Below are 11,455 nucleotides of genomic sequence, written 5' to 3'. Positions count from 1 at the left end.
CATTAGGGCCTTCAGTTGTCAGTTTTATATGTTAAAGTATCAGCAACATATTATTGGATTGCTTATTGTCTGTATCACTGACCACAGTCAACCCTATCGGCAAAATCTCTTTTCTCCATTCTTGTGCTGGCTTGTTTCTTGGAATACTCCTTGCTATTTTATGAATATAATACTCTGTTCTCCTTAAGAGTCTGCATACACAATCCCAGTCTCTCATTTCTTGAGCATCCTTCCTGCATCAGCATCATCTGTTTCCACTTTGAGTTATAGTTTTCTGCCTGTGCTATGTATAAGGGCCTTAACAGTGTTGCTCTAAAATACCCCCTCAAATTAGGTAATCCTAGTACACCTTGTTCTTTTGGTAGAATCAGCTTATCCCACTTGACCTTTGCTGTCTTCCCTTCCCAGATAAAGTCCTTCAACTATTTTTTTAATTGCTATCCACAATTTCTCCTCCAGTTGATAAAAGTATGCCTCACCTATGTATAAGACTAAAGGGACTAAAAACATTTTAATGGCGTGTATCTTAGTATCCATATAACAAAACTTCCAGTTTCTCAATTTTTGTATTATCTTCTGCTTAGTCTCTTCCCACATATCCTTAGCTGCCATCACAGAGTCATTTCTAATCCATACTCCTAAATACTTCATTTTATCATGTCTCTATAAATATGGATATTGTTGGACCAATTCGTGTGTGGGTACACAATTTACCGCTACTGCCTTTGTTTTACCCTCACTAATTTTGTATCCCAAGAAGATCTGAAACTGTCTTAAACTGTTCCACAACATTGTAATGTCCCTTTCTGGTTTTGTCATGTATAAAATAATATCATCTGCAAATAGAGCCAGCTTTTCCTGACTACCATACCAATTACATCCTTGAATTTCTGAGTCCCTTATTTTCTTTGTCAGTGGCTGTAAATATAATGCAAACAAAGGGGAAAGTGGATAACCCTGCCAAGTTCCTCTACTCAAGCAGAAATTATCATAGAGGACCCCACCCACTTTAATTTGTGCCACCGATCCCTCGTATATTCTTCTAATCAACCTTATAATTGTATCAGGGAAAGTAAATGCTTCCATTGCCCTGCTCATGAAGTCCCAGTCTACTCTTTCAAATGCTTTCTCTGCATCAAGACCCACCAGTAAAAGTGGTACTTTCTTACATTCTGCTTTCCTCTAAATCATCAATGTTCTGTTAATATTGTCATATGTTTGCCTCCCCTCGACAAAATCACACTGATCCATATCTATCAATTTTGATATCACTTTTGCCATTCTTTTAGCCATTATAGACATAAACACTTTATAATCATGGTTTAGTATTGAAATGGGCCTGTATGAAGTTGGACCTGATGGATCTTTACCCTCTTTAGGTGTTACCATTACCACTGTCTTCTTCCAGGATGCTGGAACTTCTCTTCCTCTTAAAATACTGTTAAACAAAACCTTCCAGATCTTAATCATTTTTTTCCCTCCTAGCTTCCAAACTTCCACGGGCATACCATCTATTCATGTGGACTCTCCTGTAGATTGGTTATACATAGCCATTTTATCTCATCCTTTCTTATCCTGTTAGTAATTGAGCCTCATCTACCTCAAATTTTGGCATATTTAATTCTTCCATAAACATTTCCATTTGCACCTTTTCTTGATTTCCATATTTCTTTACTTTATACAAATTTTCATAAAATTTCCAAAATATTTCTAATACTTCTACAGGGTCTCTTGTTATCTTCCTTGTTATAGGTTTCCTAAGCTTGGTGACTGCCCTTTCCACTTTTTGTTGCCTGAGTTGTGCTAAAAGTTTTTGTGCTCTAGAATTATTATCAAAAAACAGTTGGTTAACAGCAGCCTTTCTAAACTCATGCATATTATCTAGGTAATCCCTTATTTTCTGTTTAGCATTCTGTAGTTGCTCCTTTACTTGTTCTGATAGATTCTCCCTATTTTGCAATACTTTAACATTTGTCAAGCCCTCTAAATAATTCTTGTTACTGTTTAGCTATATCTCCCTTTCTTTTATTTCCAACCTAGTTTTAAACTCCACTTTAATTTTATCCCACTCCTTAGCTATGTTTTCAGAAGAACAAATCTGTCTTCTGTAGTAGCTCATGAATTAATTCCACAATCCATTCCTTAAATTCCTCTCTTTTCAACCGGTAGGTGGGAAAGCGCCAGTGTTTCATTTTCATTTCATTACCTTGCGCTTTTATTTTAGTTATTATTGGTGCATGATCTGAAATAGTTATTGGGTGCGTTTCAAGACCTTCAGTTAAATGCACATGTTCCTGTGAGACATAAATCTATCTAGCCTAGCCCAGTTTTTGTATGTATCTCGGTGAGTAATATCTAAATTCACTCCTAACTCCTAGTACTGAATTCACATCTTCCATGCCAAACATTTTCATAAATTTCTTCAAAAATCTACCCTCCCTTGTTATATTATCCTTTCTAGGCCCCCCAGACACATGTTCACTGTTGCAAACCAAATTCCACTCTCCACCTGTAAGTAATATTCCTTGCTGGAAGCTGATTATTTCTCCCAAAAATTTCTTAAGCTCCATTATATCAGTTTTAGGGGGAATGTAAATGCATGCCAGTGTAATCCTCCTCTCTAGCCAGTAGCCCCTTAATACTATGCATCTTCCATTATTGTCTTTTTTTCCTCTTCTGTCACTATTGGAGCTCATTTTGCAATTAAAATAAGTACTCCTTTTTTCCTTTGCCCCAAATATTCTGCTGAAAAACGTCCTGAAAATCTTTCTTTACCAAATTCACGTTCAGTTCTTTCCAGGTGTGTCTCCTGTAGCATAGTTATTTGTGCTCTAGATTTTTTAGTATAGTTCACTACTCTTTCTTTTTTAGGTTTATTTGTAAGACCATTTAGACTGAAAGACATTACAGAAAGCATAGTTTTCTTATATAGTTATTACCACCTTTTATATATAACTGCTGTTTTGCTAAATGTCTAGTTCCACCTTTTATGTTATATGTATATACTGTTCGGCAGGTTGGTCTTTTGTACACTTGTTTCATGTCATATCCATTTGCTCCTATGTCACATCTTACTTAACTTTTTATTTTTTTGAAAGCCCCCAAACAGAACAAACAACCCCACCCAAAAAAAACCCTCCTAAAACCTATGAATTTTACAATAACACATAAAACTATGTACATCTTTAAATTAAGTTTTTGCTTCCTAATAACAGCATAGATTTTAAATTGATAGTTATGCAGACAGGCTAAAATTAACCAAAAAGAAAGGTTAGTCAAGCTAAGACGCATGGTACAGCCTGTGCTATTAGTAAATTCCATTTAAGTTTTTATATCTATATAATTCTCCCAGTTAAGAAAACACTTTGAATGCTTTCAGTAAACACTTTCTCCAAGCCATTTTTCTTTATCAAATTGTCTTCTAGTGATATGCAAACCAGACACAAAACTGCTAAGGGTCCCTTGTTTATCAGAAAGAAAGATTTACAGTATTTAATATTCCTTTTCATTTACATGCTTTGTAATAAACTTGTTACTGGATAATGCCTATGGTTTTTACCCAGTCATTTCCCTATGCAAGCATGGGAAAAAGCACACAGGTTTTTATTTTGACATTCTCTCTTAACCAGGTGCTTGTGCTCTCCTCCCCTCTTCATTTTTCATTGCAGTGCCTACATTTTTCGAAACTGGGCAAATAAAAAGAGAGAAGAAGGGTGAACAAGAAAAAAACAAAAGCACCCGTTTATATTAGTATCCCTAAAGCATTTTAAAAAACTGAGAGAACTTTACTTCATGTCTAACTAGTTTTGTATTATCTTTAAAGCGGTCACACCTTGGAAAACCCCTGATTGTTTTCGGGAACATTACATCCTAGCCAGTTTCTCTGTTCTTTTTTTTTTTCTTTTTCTTTTTCTTTTTCCTCAGCCAGTTCCCTTTCACTAGACTGTCTCCAGTTTCTCTTTACCAGATTGTCTCCATAGAGACATGCTGCAGAAATGCTACTTAGTATACATATTTGCAAGTGCTAGAAAAACAACCTTATAATATTTGATATTCTTTTTTTCATTTACTTGCTCTCTGTTTTAAAACAAAGGCCCTTAATCAGTAATTTTCCCATGCAAGAATGAAAAAAGCACATTAATTTGAACTCTGTCATGCCCCCTTAATCAGGCTCCCTTTTTTCTTTTGTGTTAATCATTACATTGCCTATGTTTCTCAAAACTGCACAAGCAGAAAAAGAGAAGAGAGGGAGAAAAGTAAAAACACCTGTTTACAATCCCCTTTACATTAAAAAATAGCATGCAAAGAAAACCATACAACACAGATGCGATACTATTAACAAAAGAAGGTGTTTTCTTTACTTACAGTTAGTGTTCTCCCCTCTCTTCCCCTCCCCAAAGCATTTTTCCAAACATTAAAGCTTCTTCAATTTGTTCCGGCCTTTTGTTGTTTGTGTTGATATACTCCATCAGTGTTTTGTTTATTTTAACCAGGTCTGTATGCAGTTGTCTTATATCATCCTGTAGGTTATTGGAAGTCATGTCTGAAGGTTGCATTACTTTTGCTGAGCACCTGCAGAACTCTCCCTAGTCAGTGCTTCTTCCTCACTTTTTGTAGCTGATTTTTTCCAGGTCTTCTGTATTTCTTTATTCTTGGCATCCAGGCAGTGTACTTACTAGGCAGGTACTGAAATTCACCCATAAACACAAGTCTACTGGCCTACTCTGCTAGCTTTCTATTTTCACACTGGGAGAGCTAAAAACAAGCTGTTACTCCGTGTGCAGTCAGGTTTTGCAGTAGTTTGCATAAAGAAACATTAAATGTTACCCATTTTACACATAAGCAATACCAAATATCCACTTGTTGAAAACAGCTTGTGATATCCCACCTGTAATCCAGGGATCTGGATTTCAGGACAAACCAAACAAAACTTAGATTGGGATACAAACAAAACTGACCCACAGCCGATCGCTTTTGGCTTATCTACCCCTCCTGTCCAGAGGACTAAGGCAACTTGTGCAGTTTTTAGAAAATCTGTTTTATTACTAAGTAAAACTAAATAAAGCTTTTGACTTCTTCTGCAGAAGTAATCAACAGCAGTCCTGCCATAAGTTGGCTTGTTTTTGAAGTACCTGACATTTATATGGTGAATTGACAGCCTTCATTTAAATCATGAGATCTGCTTTAAATGCTTGTGAGTCAACAATGAATAGCCTTGTTGAATAATTAAGAAATTATGTTCTTCACAAAAATATCTAGAAGTATGGCATCTATGTCAGTGCCCCCCACACCCCCCTAACTAAATATACCAACTCCGAGATCGCTCCACATTGAAGAAAGGGTAAACTCCGCGCAGTGGCCAAATGACTTGTTTCCCTAAATGGAAACTGCTGTTCACGGTTTTGTGTGCTCGATTATTAGTGATCGATGTTTATTCGATTAACTAAATGTTTGATCAACTAATATAAATAATATATTTTTGTCACTTGGTTGCTTGTTTTAATGCATTTTTATCTACGCATGAACTGCCAAAGGTCTAAGGAGCATGACATTTACCTGGTTATCAGATAGACAAACTAAAAAAAATTAGTGGCAGATACTAACATCTGTTTCAAAGATTCAAAGAAACTTTATTGTCATTCAGGAAACACAAGTGTTACCTAAACGAAATTTTGAGTGTCTTCTCTTTTACTGGAGAAAACAAACACAAAAAGACAGACATGATAGGTTTTAAAGAATAAACAATAACTATAGTACAAAAGTAAATATCTAGGTAGCTGACGCACATGCTTGTGCAGTATTTATATATACAGGACAACACCGACTACTAGATGATTAACGCATGAAAAGTACACTATACACAGAGGTGAGATTGGGTGCTATTGCACATAAGGAAGTGATTGGAATTGCACTTGAATGAGAATGTATTAATTGTAGTATGCAATAAATAAATAGAAATACTGTATGGAAAAAGAAAGAAAAAGAATGAGAGCATAACAATCTATTATAGTTTTGATACATCCAGATTTACGTCTCCTTTAATGTGTCTTCTTGCAGTTGAATCCATCCATCTGTGGCTAGATAGGTTTGAATGTTTATTAATCTGCTAAAAGAAGCACACTACAAGATCTGTTTTAGTTTATTTATTGTATTTAGTAACTGGAGTGGTGTTTTAGTTTAGTTGTATTTCGTAACCAGAGTGGTGTTTTAGTTTAGTTATTGTATTTAGTAACCAGAGTGGTGTTTTAGTTTAGTTATTGTATTTAGTAACCGGAGTGGTGTTTTAGTTTATTGTATTTAGTAACTGGAGTGGTGTTTTAGTTTAGTTATTGTATTTAGTAACCTGAGTGGCGTTTTAGTTTAGTTATTGTATTTAGTAACCGGAGTGGCGTTTTAGTTAGTTATTGTATTTAGTAACCAGAGTGGCGTTTTAGTTTAGTTATTGTATTTAGTAACTGGAGTGGCGTTTTAGTTTAGTTATTGTATTTAGTAACCGGAGTGGTGTTTTAGTTTATTTATTGAATTTAGTAACTGGAATGGTGTTTTAGTTTATTTATTGTATTTAGTAACCGGAGTGGTCTTTTAGTTTATTTATTGTATTTAGTAACTGGAGTAGAGCACTGATCCACATGGACCATTTTCTGACTCAGCCAAGCGTATCAAATCCTGGACTACAGGAAGCAGCTCATTAACAGATAAAAACCTTAATCCTTTCCACCTGCTGCCAAAAGGAAGGTAATACTGCCAGAAAGCAGGTGGATTTATAGTACTAAAAGAGAAATTCAGGTGATTTTTTAATGACACTTTTCATGGAATTTCTGGAGAGTAAATCCCAGGCAGTTCAAGCCACCTTTAGAAAAGGTCCTTTTATAAGTTGTGAGATTAAGGGAGTCTAGTTAGAGTGAATGTACTTTGGTTCTTCTTCCTTAAAGACCATAGAGTTGTCTTTATCGGTAGATTTTTGCTAAGGAGGTTGGCATTCCAAAGTAGGGATATGAATGTTAAAAGAGTTCAGAAGTAGTGCTGCTTAGTCATAGTGAGTTCTTCATGGGATTTCTCTTTCGTTTGCTTACATCCACATGGCACAAGTGCCACTTTCTCAGTTCTGTTTCTCCCTACTTTTTGTACTGTGCTGTTAAATGCACCTGTTATTTTTATCATCACAAGATTTGGGACATAACTTTGGGATTTTCAATGACGGACCATTTTGTAGATGATATTACAGGTAATGGCAGCTAGTCTTACTAGAAACGTTAGTCATGTTTCACTTGATCCTCTATTTAGCCCATTTACTTGCTCCGTAACGTATCATGACATTGGTATAGTCTAGTACTGTTAATTTCAGAACCTTTGAAAGTAGCAGGAGACCTTTTAGTTATTTGCTTTGTTGTTGTGTTTTCTATATTTTCTTCTTTCTTTTTTAACTCAGTGAAGTTTAATTACAAAATTAACAAAAAACAGAAAAGAAAACTTATTTCAGGTTGCTGTACTGTTTAAATGCTCCAGCCTTTCTCACTCTTTATTAAGACAAGTTAGTGCCAATGTACTTTATCATATGATCTTATTTTTTTTCAGGTGATGTGGACCAGAAGCCTTATATCTCGGGCAAAGCAGATGGGGCCTCCTTTGAGTTGACAGGTGCTGAAGATTACATCCTGTTAGCCTGCGATGGCTTCTTCGATGCCATAAAACAGTATGAGGTGGCAGACATTGTTCTAGATCACTTACGGAAGCATAATGGAGATGGCAGTCAGACTGCAGAAAGTCTAGTTGCTGCGGCAAAATGGGGTGGATCCAGTGACAACATCACTGTTCTTGTGGTGTTTCTGAGAGATCCTCAGGCTATTTTGATGGAGCAAAACAGTTTTACTTTTGATAATTTGGGACTGAACAAAGCTTCTGAGGCCTCAGATGGTCCCTTCAGCTTTTTTAACTTCAGTGACGTTAAGAGTGCAGAGCAGACAGAATAAGTATGTGCTGTAGAGAATCATGTAATTCCTTTTAGCTTGGAATGGCTGTTTTAAAACCAAGCTCTGCCTTATGGGAATCTGGACATTTGACATGACCTGTGTAACTGTGGCATTTTCTTAAAACGCCATGATGCACTCTTGCTTGTGTCAGTTTAAGGCAACAGTAACTATCATTCCCTTACAGTAATGAAAGTGTGAAAAAACAGCCTTTAAGAGATTTTTGATGAACATGTTATTTACATAAGGCTCTTAAAAAGTTGGAAGTGTTTTATTTCTGATGAAGCCCTTAAACTGCACAAACCAAAGATGCTGCTGAAAGCTTCTTTATGTCAGATAAGTACATGAAATTAGGCTATTTAACAGTTTTTTAATGCAGCATGTGCAAGGGGCCACAAACCTCTCCTAGTATGTTAACGTTTTTATTTATATAATAAAAAGTCAGGTTTTATATGCTTAGCACCAAAGAGTAGATTGTAATGTCTGCATGGCAGATAGCAGTCTAAGAGCACTGAAGTTAGAGTTCTGTTCCAAATTTTTTTGCTATCTTTTCTGGTAAGAAACAATGTTTTAAAGCTAAGGAGTGAATTTTCCCTTAAAATTGTTTTTGATCTTATGCTGTGGCCCCCACTTTATTCAAAAGTGCACTTTTATACACAGCTTTTGTGCACTTTAAAATGCGTGCAGAGTCTGTCTGTGCTTAACATATCTGTACACAGTAGTGTGTCTTTCAGCTGTCAGACACATATTCTGTGTGTGACATATGATGGTATACATCCATTTAGCTGGAGATTTTAAAGCTCTCCCTCATTTCTGGTGTAACATGCCACAACCCCCCCCCCCCCAGTATTAAAAAATAGGTGCTGGTGTTGAGGCCCTCATTCATAGGTTGTTCCACAGCCCTGCCTGGAAGACCTCTTAGCTACAGGCAGGGTGTCACAGTATCACATCTGAATACTGTAGTAGTTTAATAGATGTACATGTATTAATTGTTTGCCAACAATATTGGTAATGGCAAAGGAAAAGTCAAAAGCTATTTTGGAAGTCCATGTTAAAGAATAAGAGGGAAAAGAAATCACAGCTGAAGGTATACTGCAAGATTTGTATATTCATGGCAGGTCATGGGAGCTTTACAGGCTATCAGCTGCTCATTAGTCACAGTATTAACATAGATACCCGTATGTTGGTGGTATCACATGATAGCCCTTCATCTGGTGTTCAGTATTTGGATAGTCCTGCAACTGGAGTCCCTAAGTTAGACCAGCTGACCGAGTTTAATGTAGTAGAGCCCGCTACAGACTGGTCTGAATTTCACATCTTACTGTTTCATTTCCTTTTGTATAGTACTTTTATTGTTTTAATCAGCTACTGAGTTTTTCCACTATGTAATAGACATTTTATTGTTCAACTGGCTAGGTAATTCTGTGCTAAATATGTATTGCATTCAGAAAGATATCTATTTTAATATTTTAAAAGTTATATAATTTTTATAATTAACAAAGATAATCATGCAGTGTTATGTTCTTTAAACTGTGTTTGGTTTTTGTTACATTCATATTTTTTAGCTAGACATGGTCACCTTTTGTGCCTTAAAATGATAATATATAACAATGTTACAGCAACCCCATGGTTTACGGGGTTCATTGAAACTGAATATTAGTTACGGGGCAACTTGTGATGATCTTTGCTGTGTATGATCTCTTATTTATGCACCCCAAAAAACTTTTCAGGATAGCAGTGCTCACTGTTAAGTTGACTGCTGTATGAACTGTGTGTAGTTTTAGGATCTCAATGCTTTGTATTTCTCTGTATTACTGCTGTACCGCTATGCTCTGGGTAAGCGGACTACTGACTTTTTTTTTTTAAGATATACTGTCCTGAAAAACAAGTGTCATTGTGCACTTGACATTTTAAATATTTCTTAAGAAAAACATTGTGTTTTAGCACAGCTTTCTGTTCAAAAGAGAGATATTTCCAATAGTTCTCTGCAGTCCACTGTTGTTTCACTTAACGTTTGAAAAACTGATAAACATTAGAACCTTTGATTCGAGCACTGTGCTCAAACTGCCACTTGGTGCTTTATTTTAATCTGGAAAGTTTATCACAACATGTTCTCCACTAAACTATTCCTCAGTAGTTGAACACTTGAAATTAAATCATCTCATTTGAAAACAAAAAATGGAAAGTTTTAAGTGCATATGCTAAAAAATGTATATGGAGCCCTGTTATAACCACCAGTATTTACTGTGTATATATATCTCTAAAAGTTATTCCCTCATAATGTAAGCTCATTTAATGGTTGTTGTATTTATCTTTTCTGACAAGTACATGGATGTTTTACACAGGTGTTTTGCTGCCTCAGTTTTTTAAATGATGTATTCCTGTTTGAGTTCCTTGTTAAATGGAAGCGATTTTCACTTGTCTCTGTCATCTATTTCTTTAAAAAATTTCAATTTGAAAGCATGCTGTGTGTTGATACTTTTGTGAGATTGTATGTTTATAACTGTATAATGAAAAATGTGGGTGCTAATTCCTTGTAACAAAAACTAATACTGCATTTTTTTTAAAATTACATAGGCCTGCTTAGTTTTAATTGTCATGCTAATCTGTGACCCTGAAGACTCAGGTCTGAATCCAAATGAGGAGCTATTTAATTGCTACAGGAAACTGGACAAGTTGTTTTTTCCTCTTTTTGATAAAATTTTTTTTCAGATGTTTTATAACATATAGATGGTCACTCTAGACCTGTTTGGGTTATGTCTCATTTTACTTAAAGTGAATAACCTACCCCTGAGGTTGTGCAACCTCAGAGTAGGTTAGAGTGAGTAAGGGGATTGCCTTCTACATAACCCTGGGCTGCATTTTTTTCAGACTGTTGCTGATTCTGGATGTTGGTTTACCGGGGCTTGTTTTTTTCTTGCTTGCTTCTGAGAATTTGAGCTTCTCTTAACTTTCTTACTTTTGGTAGTCTTCCTTTTTTCTCCATTGACAGGTACATGTATTTTTTTTTTTTACTTTTCCCAGCATTTAACCTTCTGCAGCTTTTTATATTAAATTGGTATCCAGTATGAACCCATCCATGCTCTAAAGAATGTTTGTAACCCCAAAGTGAGAGTCTTCCGTATGCTTTCTTTGCTTACATCCACGGTTTGGATCACCTTTTGATTGGGCTTTTTACAGTACTCCCATAGCAAAATTTGATTGTTTCTGCAGAAACTGATTACAGCTACCCTGCAGATTTTCCTATAGCTCTTGTTTCTTCTGCACACTGACATCAAATGGGTGGAAAATAAATGAATCTTTTTTTTTGTCAGACATCTGAGCTTCACAATTGTGTAGGGTTCCTGAATCTGCAAGAAGCTGTATCGGGGTTTGCAGCACCAAGACAGGTGTATTAGTTTTATATTAGTTAACATCAGGGTTTTTAGACATGATAAGGTACTGGTGATGAATGGAAAGAGTGGGTCTTAAGTCCACCCATTAAGTCT

The 11,455-nt window shown here is 35.8% G+C and overlaps 1 protein-coding gene across 2 annotated transcripts in view; it reads left to right on the top strand.

Moving 5' to 3' along the window:
* PPM1F (protein phosphatase, Mg2+/Mn2+ dependent 1F) overlaps positions 1–10,384 on the top strand; it is a 504,486-nt gene extending 494,102 nt beyond the window's left edge. For both annotated transcript variants that reach the window (XM_044068735.1, XM_044068736.1), the window contains one exon: positions 7,576–10,384. In XM_044068735.1, coding sequence (XP_043924670.1) covers positions 7,576–7,970 — 395 coding nt within the window. In that variant the 3' untranslated portion in view covers positions 7,971–10,384. The remainder of the gene's footprint in view (positions 1–7,575) is intronic.
* Positions 10,385–11,455: the final 1,071 nt, after the last annotated feature.

The sequence above is a fragment of the Protopterus annectens genome, chromosome 4.part0, assembly GCF_019279795.1.
Source record: "Protopterus annectens isolate FY-2018-M chromosome 4.part0, PAN1.0, whole genome shotgun sequence".
Lineage (NCBI taxonomy): Eukaryota > Metazoa > Chordata > Ceratodontiformes > Protopteridae > Protopterus > Protopterus annectens.
This window is presented reverse-complemented; position numbering and strand designations above follow the sequence as displayed.